We start from the raw sequence: 15,002 nt of genomic DNA, 5'->3' as shown, positions 1-15,002 counted from the left end.
CACTACCTGAACATTCCGTAATTATATTTTATAATATAAAAAGCACGTCTTGTCAATTTTACTTTCAGACTTAAAATTAATTTTTCATAATACAGAAAAGTTTGTGTTAATACATAAAATATTTACTACTACTTTAGTTTTACTTGTTCTTATTACTTATTCTACTTTTACTTTTATTTAAGATTTTTGAAAACAGCTGGCGATATTTTATTCGTTGGCACATGCGCAGTACATTAAACTTCCTGTTGTGACAGAACGATGTTGTGAAACAGTAAGACTTGTATATGCCTATTTATTGTACAAAGTTTATTTCATTGTTAAATATCCTGATTTCAAATATTTGACGACTTTGATTAATTATTTTCAAGTTTTTGTGGCCGGACGTTTCGGTTCACAGAGAAAATTTTATTGAAGGTTGTTAAAATGTTAATGGGAATATTACACAACTTGGTTTGACATAGTTTACATATTCTGTTTTTTCGTCTCGTCTAAAATAAACACACAAGTTACATGTATAACGATCAAGTATAGTTGTAGATTAATAGTTCATGTAAGGTGGCATTAACCAACCCGGCGGGACTGCGGCTGGAGATAGAATGTGAAATTCCTTTTTTCTTACAATTTTAACCCCCTCCGCTGCCTCTTTGTAGAACATAAGACGTGGTTGTGTTGTTAGATAACATTTCTTTTGAAGTATGTTTAATATTCATTGCGTAACTATATAACGTGGAGGGATATTTTTATGTTGGGATCAATAAACAAGAAAATGGTTGCACCCGCATACTTTTTAAACTATGATTAAGCTTTCTTGTGCATATCTTCGATGTCTGTATGGCATATTACATTGAATGGCAAATTACCAAATGCTTTCATTTTAAACATCATTATTTAAATACTAAAAGGCACATACGAGGTGACTTCTAATAACTGTTTTCTTTCATCATATTGATCAAATTTAAGTATTTTGTTAACAGTCTCACAAAGACTGTATACAGAAAAAAAATATTTTGTGAGTCTGAAAGATAGCTTGTCATCTTCTATGACTGCATATAATTGATTAGTTACATTTGCCTCTTGGTTACTACAAATTATTAAATTTTGTGTAATCGTAAGTTCAAGTTTTGATAAAGTATACGTTCTGTATATATGAATACAAACAACAAAAAATGCCACTGACAAAAGAAACCAATTGGTTATTCATTTTATCCAATTATCTTACAGGATAGATAAGTTTTGTTAGGTTTCTAAACAAAAAATTGAGAATCACTTCAAAGTTATTTTCTATAGAATATTGAATCGTGCTTTTGAGACATAGTACACTTATGAAAAGTAAAAGCAGAAGTCCATTTAATTTAACTGTAAAATTTCTTTTGCTTTTGTCCTATATTGAATGAAAAAAATATGCAGCTTTACAAATAACTTGTTGTAAACTTACTCTATTTTATTCGAGTTAGTTAGAAGTAAACATTTTGAAATATTATTTCATGTTTATGTCATTTGATTTTCTTCAAATATTGTTACTTTTGCTTTTCATGACGGATCACTGGATAGATGAAATGGATACATGGCTCAATTTGATTAAACGATCTTTGTTTTTCTCATGAAACAAATTAAATTATTATCTTATTATTGGTTTGACGGAAGGCTGTTGTGGATAATGGGGGTTCAGGACCTATATTATGTTTTAACTATAATTTGAGTACAAGTGCATCATTCTATAAATATTTTAAATTACTGGTTTTGGGCTATAACTTGAGTAGAAGTAATAATATCTCTCTGAAAATTTGTACCACAATGTCTCATACCATAAAATAAAAGGTTGGAATGAATATTTAATTGGTTGTCATTCAAATCATTTTGGAATTAGGAGACAAAAAATCATGACCTTAGGTCTCACTAACCACTTCCGGGTCAAATGGCCACCCCCCTATGTAGTACCAAAAACACACTGAACCTAGACATATGCATTGTAAGTGTATTATTTGTGTGTATTATAATTAAAAGTAGTCAAAATAAAGCTGGGAATGTGTACTTTAAAATCATATATGTAATTAACTACAAAAGTGTATGAATATTGTTTACATGTGTGAGTAATTTGCCTCCATGCTGTCAGTTAGCAGAACAGGTAAAAATGTGGATTTTCAGTATTATTTATTCAAGTAAATTTTGTGAAGAATTTCTACTATCATCGTACCATTAGCATAATGATTTTGGAAGCCTTATTTTCCAAGCTTCGCAACGGTATGCAGCTTTAAGATGTCATTTGTCTTGGGAATTCACAGTGAGACTTTGAAAATTACTTTTTTAACATGTAAAGTAATGGAAACGTTAGAAGTGGTTAGTGAGACCTAAAGCACATAAGCTTACGGATCTTCAAAATTGCTGTAAAAAAACGTTTGGTCGCTATGAAATCATGCTATAAAGTTTCTTTCCGGCAGAGGACGCTCACCCTTCCGGTGCACCTGTTCCTTGCTACTAATTTTTAGTGGAGTCCGAGTTGCTCATTTACTTGTGTTATCTTGTATGTATTATTTTGGTTATTTTATGTTCTTTGTTGTAATTGTCTGTTTTCAATGTCTGGTCTTTGTCCCTGGATTGCATTCTTTTGATTTCCTCTAGAACTGTGTTCCCTCGATTACACTTTCCACAACCCGAAATTAGTTTTAGATCAATTTAAAAGGTTTAAGGCCGGAAATGTAAGTAATCAGGAGGAATGATTCAGAAACAATTTTTTTTCTCTCATGGTAAAATTATATAAATATTTTCTTTTAACACTTCCATTCTTTTAAGATCATTATTTAATGTGTCACACATTAAAGCTCTTATCAAATTTTTAGCTGTTTGAATGTTGAATCCTATAATTTGTTCGACCTCTTCAAAGTTAAGAATTGCATCTTGGTACACTCTATGAAATTTTTATTATACGTGAAACATGAATTTGCGTTACAGTGGCAAATACCAAGGAAGCCGATGAGTTCGATTTGCCTCCATTGCCACTCGATGATTGGGAAATGACGGTCTTCCTCAAAGACATTGCTGATGCCATAACAGGAGAAGACTTAAAAAACTTGAAATTTTATTTATCAGGTAGTCTTATCTTATTTTGGTCTTTACCTTTGGTCAAATTTTAAAGTTAAGAGGTAAAGTTATTGAAATAATATGATTGAATATACTGAAATTGTACGCCTAATTCAATATACATTCTTTTTTAAATCTGGATTGAATTCAGCAAGCTTAACAAATATAACCTACTTTTATGGTAAAAGAATGATTGCTGTTCCAACATGAATATCACAACCGATATTTTTGCCACTTCCAAAGTCTGTTTAAGGTTGGTTAAAACCCCAAACTCATTCAGATCAGCATTGAAATTGGCAAGTAATAATCATCATTACTTGTAATTTCATGTAATGACATGCAACAATTAGCTATACTACATAGCTCACATGTTCATGTCTTGTATGTAAAAAATACCATGGTCAATGCATTCTGAAACAAACCTTAAATCAATAATCAAGAAACAAGAATCAAGAAACAAAATGCATAGTGACTTAAACAAAACCCTGAAAATTCAAAAAAGTAGTTTAAAAGGAGTTACTGATATGAAATATAAATAAACGCAAAGCAAATGTACAAACATCGTAATCACGACGTCATTGATAGATGAAGAAATTTGGACGAAACCATACGTTCTGCTTTACACTAAAATGCTTGATGTAGGAATATTTGGGAACATTATCAATAATATTACGATCGATGTCGTGGAAGCTATTATATTACTCTGGACAATATACAAAATCTGATATATACTAGTTTCAGTCTTTAGCCGTCTTCTTTTTAATAATTAGTTAAGTATCCGCTTATTTATTATATTTGACTTGTGCCTTACAGGCCTTGGTGGCTCTGGAAAAAGAGTGATGGAGTCAATCAAAGACCCACTAGATTTCTTTCAACATCTTCGTCATAGATGTCTTTTAAATAGAAACAATACTCTCGTTCTTCAAGCAATCATTTGGCATTTAGGACGTAAAGATCTTCATGCAAAACTTGTAAAGTTTTCCAGAGAAAGAAGAAATGTTTTACTTCTTTATAACACGGCAGATAAACCGGGTAAACTCTGACATAACATTGTGATCAGCATAAAGCGTTAGGAAGGAAATAAATTGGATTAGAAATAATCAATAGCTGATAAGGGAATGTTGGAGTTACTTTACTATTACCTGTACAAATCAGGTAGCCTGTTGGATATTGATTAAATTGAAGTGGAAATATCATGCATTGAACCTTCCAATGAGTAATCATGTAAATATACATTTTTGGAGCTTGATAAAATAGCAGTATAGGATTGAATATTTAAAAAAAACAACCTACCAAATATATTTGTAATTCTTGTACCATTTTAACAAAAACATATAATTGGTATTCGTGTAACATATAAAATGAGACTTTTTTTTGTGGGGAGAAGAGTACAAAACAGACAAACACTGAAACTGATAATAACAATAGCAGACAACTATCTGCAGCCTTTTAGATAGTCTGATCATTTTTCTGCATCGTACAGTTGTCCACAGTTATAGCTCTATTTTCTGTTAATAAAACATTTGCATTTCCATGTCGCCGGGCCAGAGAAAATGAATTGCAATAAACTATAAGAACTAAGGTCCTGTCTTAGCCGATACCTGTGTATACCACCAGAATTTGTAGTAACTACAGATATTAAAAAGACAAATAGTATATTGGTCACATTTATGATACCAGAAGGGTACTCGAATATACTCAGAAGTTTAAATCTAGCATCTATGGGGATTGACAAATTTATCGTTGACGGTGACATTATAGAATGTTCAGGTCAGTTTGGTTTTTGCATTTTGCATCGTAAATTTTAATGTTATCTGCAGTAATATTGCATTTAGTGTTTGTTTATAGGACATTACACCAACCCGGACAGATTAAAAAGTTTGATTCAAGATAATGCATAAATATATTGTTTCTTAAAAGGGAAGACGGATATTTAAAAAAAATAATTTGAGGGCTCGTGATAACAACAAAAATAAAACATAAATAATTCACAAACGAATTTGCATAAAAATATGTATCCTCACTGTTTTGAGTGATTTGACTGAGAGGCAGACCCTTTTTTGAATATCAAAATCACTTCTACCTTAACACTTAGGTACAAGTTACAATACAATCTACAATCATACCCAAGCAGGTAAAACATGTAAGAACACAATTCATGAAAACAATATGTGTCGGTTTTTCGCTCTTTGGACGATAACTAAAGAAAATGAAGGAAAAATATAATTATTGCCTTGGACAAAAGAGATGGTACCCTATAACCTTGGTTCTCTTGATTATTCTTTCAAGGATTCATTTAGGAACTCCTTATGTTTCCAGAATATTTAACACCAAGCAAATATTATCTACAGTAGTAGATTGATTGTTCAGTTCCAGACAATACCATGAGTATAAGTATTTAGAATTTTATGAAATATTTACAAAAAGTTACGTTTCAATTTTGAGGTTAGGAGAATCGTTGGTCGTAAGGAAAAAACAAACATTTTGCTGATTCCCTGTATATGATTCAAAAACTTGAGGGAACGCCTTCACAACCTTGCATCATACAAGCTAGAGAGGATATTTGGGGTTATTATCCTATCTGTTAAGTAAACATTGGTCTCCATAGAACCATTCATTGGGAGGTCTTGACAATGAAATGTGAAGTAATAATGGACAAGAAACGAGTATTTTCCTGGTGTCACAACAATTACCTGAACGAATGGATCTCTTAAAGTTGTATTACAAGATGCAATACTACAAAAATAGCTTGGATTTATGAAAACCAGGCACAGCATTTCATTTTTTAATTGTTTTTTATCACGAAGATAGCATTTTGTACTTGGATGTTCTTAAATTATGACAGTCATGGAAATTTCCACAACAGAAAGGGAATATGCATATCATGTGCTTGGGTGTAGCGTTTTATTATTGTAATGATAATTGTAATGAAATTTTATATATATATATAGTTTTTATACAACCACGAAAACACTGTTGTCGTATAATAGTTGATGATGTCGTTGTCGGTAGTGTCGTCTCGCTGTCGTCTAATGGTATCATGCTGTTGTCAGCATAATCGTTGTTGTCGTCCAAAAACATTTCACGTCAGGACAATAACTTGAGATTAAGTGTATAGATTTTAATGAAATCGTGCTATACCACAAAAGAAGTCTGCAATTTATCATGACAGGGGCTTAAAATAAGCATTTCCTGATGTCCAGACAATAACTAGACTATGAATAAATGGACCGTGTTAATATTGTACCACAAGATGCCATACTACCAAAGTAAAACGTATTGATTTGGAGAGTTATTGCATGAGCTGTTTAGGAAATAACAAGCGGATACAATCATTTGCACTTGAGTAAATGTAAATGAATACTCAATGTCAGTTTATATTGTACTATAATGTGTCATACCACAAAAAGAAAGGCGTGGATTATTTTTTTATAATGTGACTTAAACCGTTTAGAAGTAATGGACTATAAAGGGACTACTTTGATTCTGGTAAAATTCTTTTGATTTGTCCACTTTCTGGAACTGTTTTACGTTCAACCTCTGTGGTTGGTTTATTATTACGAAGGTGATATCGGATGGTAATTAAAACAGTTTGCTGCATCGTTGTTCCTTCTAAACCGACACGAGTTATGAATTGATATGTACTTTTAATACAAATTATCAGATAAGACATGTTAAGTCAGGTAAATTTCAGATTCGGTAGAGAGCAAAGGTTTTATAATTATTCTTACGCATCAACATGAATAATGGACCAAGTGCCGTTGGAGGGAAAACGTTCTCTTTTCTTGAGAAACGCATGTATTTTTTGTATGTTAAAAACGCCCTAAAACCAAAATGAAATAAATTCTCCAAAAAATCGATTTTGAGTTGTAATAGAGAGGACGTTGCTATTATCCAACACATTCCATTGGAGGTGTTGGTAGTGAGCATTTGTGGAAGGTGGTGGTCATTTTCTTTTCATCTACTTCATACGACATACAGCTACAACTAGAACATTCTGCTGGACAAGAACCGTCATCTGCCTTCACAACCAAGTTTCCGTATACACATGTCCCTGGAATACATATGATTTTATTTTGTTTTGACGTCAAGACCAAACTAGTACTGAAGAATCAGAATTTATCGTGTAAATTTATATATACATGTAATTGAGTTCAATTTATTTTTCTTATTTGCCTCCATTCAATTTGATTCATTCTTGTTCCGAAATGGATTTAAGAAACATATACAATGGAGAAAATATTTCCATTGGATTTCTTGCTGTAATTAAGGTAAATAATATAGTGTTTTGGTCATTGTTGTAACGAATAAAATGTGACTTACCCTCACAATAGGGACAACCAGCTACGGGTCGGATAGGGTCTGTACAGCTTGTCTTTGGGCAATCAAATTCTACACAGTATTGCTTACTTGTACCATTTGATGCCTGTAATGGATTTTGTGCTTATAATTATGTATATGTGGGTGTCCTTGGGCTGATATTTTCATTCCGGTGGGGTTGTTGTCCATTTGACATATACACGATACTTATTTTAGTTATATGTGTACATTTTAAAATTTTACATGATAAAATCTGAAGAGAAGTAACGTATTTTTTTTCTGTTGATTGTTTTAAAAATTAACCAACAGACGTAAAATGCATAAAACAGTAAAGTTAGCGCTTGAACAGGCGCATGTGTCTCCATATGTTTCTTCTGGCGTTTGCACTATCAATCGTGTTTTATTGTTTTTCATTCGTTCAATTTTCTTCATTGTTGTATTTCTTATAAAATAAATGATGCATTTACATCATGTATTTATATGTCAATATGCCCAAGACGTCTTTAAATCTTATAATTGAAGTGCATACACAATATTTATATCATACACACTATGTACATAATTACCTTGACAAATCGAGTGTCTCATTTAGAAAAATAATATTTTTAGAAATGTTCCGGTAAAATTTGTTTTATAAGTTTCAAGAGACTCTTTAAGTGATTAGCATATCATATATTAAATTATTTCAAAGAGTAATTATCGCAACCAATATTTAAGCGGAAATCGAAAGAATGTATTCTAGGGATATCGACTAGACAAGGAAGACTGACACACACAGTATAGAACTTGAAATAATCAAAATAACACGTACAAAGAAACAAAATTAAATGAGCAACTCGGACGCCACTTTAATTGCAAAATGTAATCATATATTCATACGCATTCGTAAAAGATAAGACAGTGTATTTAGCAAAAAACACTCATGGAATTTAAGACATAGACCAATACACTATTAATCTTACCGGATGGACATCATAACATAGTATATTGTTAGTTATCGGTGTTTGTTCGCCTTTTTCATACACACCAGCGCATTTGTTCAAAGCTGATACTACAGGTATAACTAAAAAGGACAGAATGAATGCTTGAAGAATTGCATTTTCTTACAAATGATTCCCTGTATAAGAGAACTAGTTTTCAATGTAGTTTTTTTAAGGTGAATACCACTACCTGATGGTCTCTGGAAAAATATCATAAAGCATTACAAAGCCACGCTGGCAATCATATGGTTTGCAACATATGGTTATCATATGAATCGAGCTTGATGTGAAAATCGTATGTTTTTTTGTTTACAAACATAAGTTTATCATATGTTGCTAAGACAAAATTAATATATGAGAATCATATAATCATATGTAAATTGTCACATGATCATCATAATTATTACTTGAATCGAGCATGTGCCCTATGATTATCATATGCGGCAAATTTGGTTGTGTTTAATGCTAAAGTATAGGGATATCATTATGGAAATTAAAAACTACAATACATTGGCAAAAAATACCGAACCGTCAAAAATATAACAATTCAGTGACATAAAAGTTTTTGAGACCTTCACACAAATTATAGAAAAGCATGATGATTACATTCACATTATCATTTCAATAATAATTTAAAAGCATTAGATAAATGGATTAATTGTTTTGATTAAAAATCTGCAATCATATAAAAAAATATTTTTCCTTGAAATGATACAGACGTACTTAAGTATACAACTTACGAAGTAATATGGTGACGAGAATCCACGCTGCCATGCTTGTTTAGCTTTATCTGATATTGAAGAACTCAACCGAACAAAACAACAAGTTTATAAAACATTAGGAAAACAAATAGCTTGTCATTTTGTTAATTGTTAACAATTGGTCATAAAGGTGGACATGCCAACACATTTACTCTTTTCGTCATAAATATCGTTTATCAGGTGCAACATGCTGTAATGTAGCAAATTTGTTGTCAAATTATGGTAGAACACACCTAAAAAAAATTGCTGTAAAATTTCTTATTTTTCTCAATGACGATTAGGTTAAGCACTGAAAAATATTTATTCCAAGGGCATAGATCAACGAACTTAATTTCGAGATAATTGAACCTTAATGAAGACGATGTTTTACAACATTTTAAATATATTCTATAGGGAATTTTCACTTTAAAGAATAATCAAGGGAACCAAGGTTATAGAGATAATCAAAAGAATGTAATCCAGGGACAAAGACCAGACATGGAAAACAGATATACACAACAAAGAACATGAAGTAACTAAAATCGTACATACAAAGTAACAAAAGCAAATGAGAAACTCGGGCTCCACTAAAAATTGGGAGCATGGACCAGGTGCACCGGTAGGGTAAGCAAAAAAAAAATCTTTAAAAACCCTGATATTTCTTAGTAGATTTTATAATTAACACTTTTAGGCAATTGAGGATCCCTGATCATTTTACTTTTAATATTTAAATAAAAATCAAATTCCCATAACATTTCTGTAGAACATTGCCCGCCTTTTAACTATTCCTTGAATGAGGTTTTACACAATTAATACCAGTAATTAAACAATTGGGCATCATTTCAAAACGCACCCCGCGTACAACAGAACCGGTAATACCAAGAGTTCAAGTCATACAAAAAGTCATCTAAACAGTACACGCATAAAAACGAGTAGAACAAATAATAATAATAATAAATATGGGACTATAATCTTCTGCTTAGGAAATGCGTGCTGGTCCTCATTTATGTTGATTGTTGGAGGTCATGTCTGATGAAAAAGGGAGAACTTCCATAACGGATATATTTTATTCGTAATATAAAAGTGGTTACCCATATGGCAATCGGGTAGTGGCAACGAACTATTGGAGCGCAGATGAGACTTTAATCCTAGAAGCTTTTGTATAAGCTGTTCCTCTCTAAGACTCGTAGGCCAAATGAAATGGAATAGAAACCACTGATCAACACATACACAACATATTAGGAAGTAGAAATACAAAGAACAAATTGCAACATATATTTTATATGTTTTTTAAAACACATGAAAAACATATGTTTATATTATGTTTTACATATTTTTAGGACCGCTATGAAATAATATATGAAAAACACATGTTTCTGACTGATGAATAAATTCATGAAAAATCATATGGCATTTATATGTTTTCAATAAGGTTTTATATATAAAAAGTTCATAATATTTAAATATTTTGCAAAAAGACATGACTATGTGTTTTTTTAAGCAAAAAGTTACATTTGGACAATACTGGTTCTAACCATTTGTTTCCATATGTTTTGTACTAATATATGTAGAAACTTTATTTTAGCGTATGCTGTTTGAAATGAAAATTTATTTAATATAAACAACAAACTCTCATTAAAAGAAAAAGGTAAACGACTTCTTATATGCATTGTATACTATTACTATGAATTTGTATTTACTTGTAAAAACTACTTGACATTATTGTTATATAATAGTCAATTCATTAAATTAAGGTAGATGTCAGTTCGGGTGCAGAATCAAAACATCAATGAAGTGGATCCCAATGGTTATGATAGATACTTGACGTCTTGACCTATTTGAACAATGTTCAGTGAAGTCTTTTCATCTATTTTGCTCCCAAACAAACTGTAGCCACACAGAAGTCATGATATCGATCAAAAGAAGTACTAGTACTACCGGAAATACCAAAAAGGGACAGCTGTGGACAAAACAAGACTAGGAACAGCAAAAATCAAATGAACCCAAATGAACTAAAATTAAAACGACAACTGACTCACCCTCGTCTGCCTCATACCTAGATCTTAATTTGTACATAGATAAAACAGGACGTTTGAAATCAAACCTTTATGACAAACGTGATGATTTTGATAATTTTGATTTCCCAATAGTAAACGCTCCCTTTCTAAGAGGCAATGAATCCACATCTCTGTAGTATACAATTCACAATTACTATCTCCGTAGAGCCCGAATATTGTCAAATAAATTTCTCAATCGGGGGTATGTTCAACCTTTGTTGATATCAAGTTTTATGTCGACATCACAATCTGATCGACCGATATGAAGTTTCACTCTACAATATGAGACAAAAATATCTTCAATTAGATTCGACGTCTTACCGAATCGACTACCCACCAAACTTGCCCATACATCTCAAGTTCACTCTATCATTATCAAAACAAACAAGAACATAAAATTTTGGTACTTGTCTAGAGCCAGGAGATTATGAAAACAAGAGCGGTCATGAATACACTTAATTGTCCGAATCACTTCATTATGATTACCATCATGAGACACAAATAGTGATAAGGAACCTTACAGAAGGAGTTCAAATTGATAATTAATCAAATTACCAATTTAACACTTTTGACATGGTTCTCTATTACAATTATTAATCTTACTGCTTTTCTGAGAAACTTTTAAAATTACCAAAGTTTTTATTAATATTTACATGTTCATGATACATGGAAATACTAGATTTATTTTATCCTCTACCGGAAGCGGATGTGTATGATATTGATTTTTTCTAACCATAGCACAGTTCAATATGTCAATGACTTTGCTCTTGTAACAATACCATTATTTTGCATTTTCAAAACGCTTTTTATTTTGAGGTTTAATCTTTACTTTATCAACTAATATGTACTTTAGATATGTTTCTTCCATTACCGTTTGTCAACAAAGGTATACATGCAATTTTTTGGCTAACATCCTCCATCACATAAACGTTCCCAACAAGATTCCCTCATATTTCAAAGACAAATCAATACCGATTATTTCATATTCCTATACTTCACCCACTGCATCCAAAATTTTCAATTAGGCCATTGCAGAACCTCGAGATTGAGGACTCCAAGGCTAAACCACCTAACTGTTCTTGCAAAAACTCTCCATTCAAATATGGTCCTTCCGGTCACGTCGTTCTGGAAGATTTAACCATCATCGAAAACAAATATCCGCGTAATGTCCTTTCTAAAGGTTCCAAAAACCGTGAACCACGCTCCATAAATTGGAATTATGACTTGAAAGTTCTTATGGAAGCCATGGAGGACTACACAAAAAAATGAACACTGATTCTCTGTCAAAGAGGTTAAAGGCCGTGATGTCTTTTATTTTGAAACGAATGAAAGTTTTAAGTAGGTCAATGAGTGCCAATACTACATCAGTATTCAGACCCCGGTGTAGCAAGAACACTGTCTTCTATACATGACAAATATGTTGTCGTACCAGCAGAAAAAAGCCCAAAACAATATTGTTTTTGTCTGCAAAACGTTTTACATCCAATGTTTATTATCAGAGGTAAACGCATAAAATAATAACAGTTATAAGACCTATACTGCTACCACGCTCTCCAAAGAAGAAATCAATTGTGGAAAATCATAAATCTGTGCTATCCTCTTTTGGTATCTCTGCTAAAGACGATGAATTTGATTAACTGTCTAAGTACTGGATTCCTAAACTCCACAAAATCCATAAAAAACAACGTTACATAACTGGATCTGCAAAATGTACCACCAAACCTCTTTCAAAACTTTTAACTTCTATACTCCCAGCTGTCAAAGAGGGTCTGCAGTCCAACTACAACACTTGTTACTCCCGTAGTGGTATTAATTCAATGTGGATTCTGAACAATTCAAAAAATCTTCTGAAGACGACCATCAGTTCAAGATTATTATCGAAATATAATAGCATTAAAATCTATAATTGTTTAACACTGTATACTTCTATTCCTCATACTCAGTTAAAATTCCGACTTAAAACGTTATACATCGTTGTTTTTTTTTCAAAAAAAGATGGTACAAATATTTAGTTCTTGGTACAGATTCCTCATACTTTGTAAGAAATAATTCGAAATCATCTTCCAAATATACAGCTTACAAAATGCTGGAATTTTTAATCGACAACATATTTGTCTAGTGTGATGGACGCGTTTTTCAACAAATTGTGCTCCTCTACTTACTGACTTTTGTCATCACTTTTATGAGGCTGAGTTTATAGCTGATCTGATCCGAAAGAAAGAATATCGTTTAGCAAAATCTTTTGATCTCAGTTTCCGCTATATAGATGACGTATTATCCCGGGTTGAACTTTTTATGAGCATCTCGGCGGGTGTTTCTGGAAAAGCAGAGGACGCTTACCCGACCGATGCACCTGGTCCATGCTCCTAGTTTTTAGTGGAGTTGTTCATTTGCTTTTGTTACTTTGTATGTATTATTTTGGTTACTTTATGTTCTATGTTGTGTATGTCTGTTTTCCTGGATTGCATTCTTCCGTGGATGCCACGTTCCTCGTACGTTAAAGAACCCTGCTGTGGTATTCGATAGAAGTAGGAACCTTTGCGCTCTGCACAGGAGGCCAAATTGCCCGACCCTACTCACCACACCTTTTTATCTTGTGGCAATCAAAATTTGTCAACCCTATAACCCTTGTGGCCCATCCCTTTTTTTCATCATTTCATGTTCATTTTGTCATCACTTTCATGTTCATCGCTTGAATATAGCTGAGATATTCCTGCTCGGGCGTTAAACCCCAACCATCAATCAATCATACACTCTGCTCAAACATAATATAGGACCCAAAACATGAAGTTGCGAAAACGTATTCAATTTTTTTTGCGCAACCATCAACCTAAATCGTGAAATTGTGCGCAAACGTATTTCCCCTCATTTCGCCCTAATGTCTGTAGTGTTTGACACGTGTAGCGCAGTTGCATTCATTCATTTAGATTATCAAAGAATTATATCCACTTGCAATATGGCGGGACATGCTTACAAATCCGACGCACCTGATGTCACTCTTTTTTTTTTTTTTTTTTTTTTTGGTTTGTTTGTTTGTATTTGTGGAAGTTCATATTGCTAGTGCTTTATTTTTTATTTATTGTTTTTGTGCGTCAGTTAAATAAGTGATATAATAGTGACCATGCGAACAGAGAACAAACAGTATATCTTGGAAATATAGATTATATTAATGACATAAATGACATATAATGTGCCTTATATTATTCCCAGAATATTAAGACAACATTTATAAGGTTTTCGTGGTATGTTTTCTCATAATGTAGATCGGGTATTAGCAATGACTTGCACTTAAAAAGACCTTAGACTTTTTTATTTACCTCAGGGGTGTGAGAGTTTATTCTAAGTCTATTTTAGACACGCATTTATTTGAGAAATAAGGTGTGTATGACCAAAATATCAGCAATAAAACATTTTTTTAGTAATTATCTAATAAACTTCGTTTAAACGTTAATAAAATATTTAAGTACTCCATGCTAGTGATTTTCCAAATTACACCGCAAGTGATCCATATATGCCTTAAATACTAATAAATAAATACTATGTAGGTTCCATCAGGCACAGTGACCAATTTTATTAAATTGTATTATGTATCGAGATTTATGAACAGTTCATGCCCAAACTGCAGGCAACTCAATCTACAAAAGAAAAAGAAACAATCGTAAGGGACAGAAAAGGACCACTAAATCATAATACATAATAATAATACAAATATACAATCAAAAGAAATATAACTTCAGTAATGACTTCTTGGTACAACGTACCTACACAGAACTTGGTCACAGGCTTACTCGATACGTTTAAAATCATGCGCACTGCTTTTATACCTC

At 32.2% G+C, this 15,002-nt stretch overlaps 2 protein-coding genes across 2 annotated transcripts; one reads left to right on the top strand and one right to left on the bottom strand.

Moving 5' to 3' along the window:
- On the top strand, nucleotides 1–7,866 carry LOC148607342 (caspase-8-like). The gene is made up of 4 exons (XM_088543912.1): nucleotides 1–17; nucleotides 183–271; nucleotides 2,950–3,087; nucleotides 3,892–7,866. Coding segments are annotated over exons 2-4 (369 nt in total). The 5' UTR covers nucleotides 1–17; nucleotides 183–270; the 3' UTR covers nucleotides 4,122–7,866.
- LOC148607341 (uncharacterized) lies at nucleotides 6,969–9,197 on the bottom strand. The gene is made up of 4 exons (XM_088543911.1): nucleotides 9,119–9,197; nucleotides 8,361–8,461; nucleotides 7,402–7,504; nucleotides 6,969–7,132 (listed from the first exon to the last, which is right to left on the bottom strand). The coding sequence occupies exons 1-4, from the start codon at nucleotides 9,150–9,152 to the stop codon at nucleotides 6,969–6,971; spliced, it is 402 nt and encodes a 133-aa protein (XP_088400037.1). The 5' UTR covers nucleotides 9,153–9,197.
- Nucleotides 9,198–15,002: the final 5,805 nt, after the last annotated feature.

This window comes from Perna viridis, chromosome 9 (assembly GCF_037379345.1).
Source record: "Perna viridis isolate PV_CMFRI_1.1 ecotype Kerala chromosome 9, ASM3737934v1, whole genome shotgun sequence".
Lineage (NCBI taxonomy): Eukaryota > Metazoa > Mollusca > Bivalvia > Mytilida > Mytilidae > Perna > Perna viridis.
This window is presented reverse-complemented; position numbering and strand designations above follow the sequence as displayed.

Coding starts and splice junctions, on each gene's coding strand:
- LOC148607342 (XM_088543912.1), top strand. Junction 3,088..3,891: donor CTTGAAATTTTATTTATCAG/GTAGTCTTATCT, acceptor TGTGCCTTACAG/GCCTTGGTGGCTCTGGAAAA.
- LOC148607341 (XM_088543911.1), bottom strand. CDS start 9,152: ATGGCAGCGTGGATTCTCGTCACCATATTACTTC. Junction 8,462..9,118: donor TCTCGTCACCATATTACTTC/GTAAGTTGTATA, acceptor TGTCCTTTTTAG/TTATACCTGTAGTATCAGCT. Junction 7,505..8,360: donor TATGTTATGATGTCCATCCG/GTAAGATTAATA, acceptor AATCCATTACAG/GCATCAAATGGTACAAGTAA.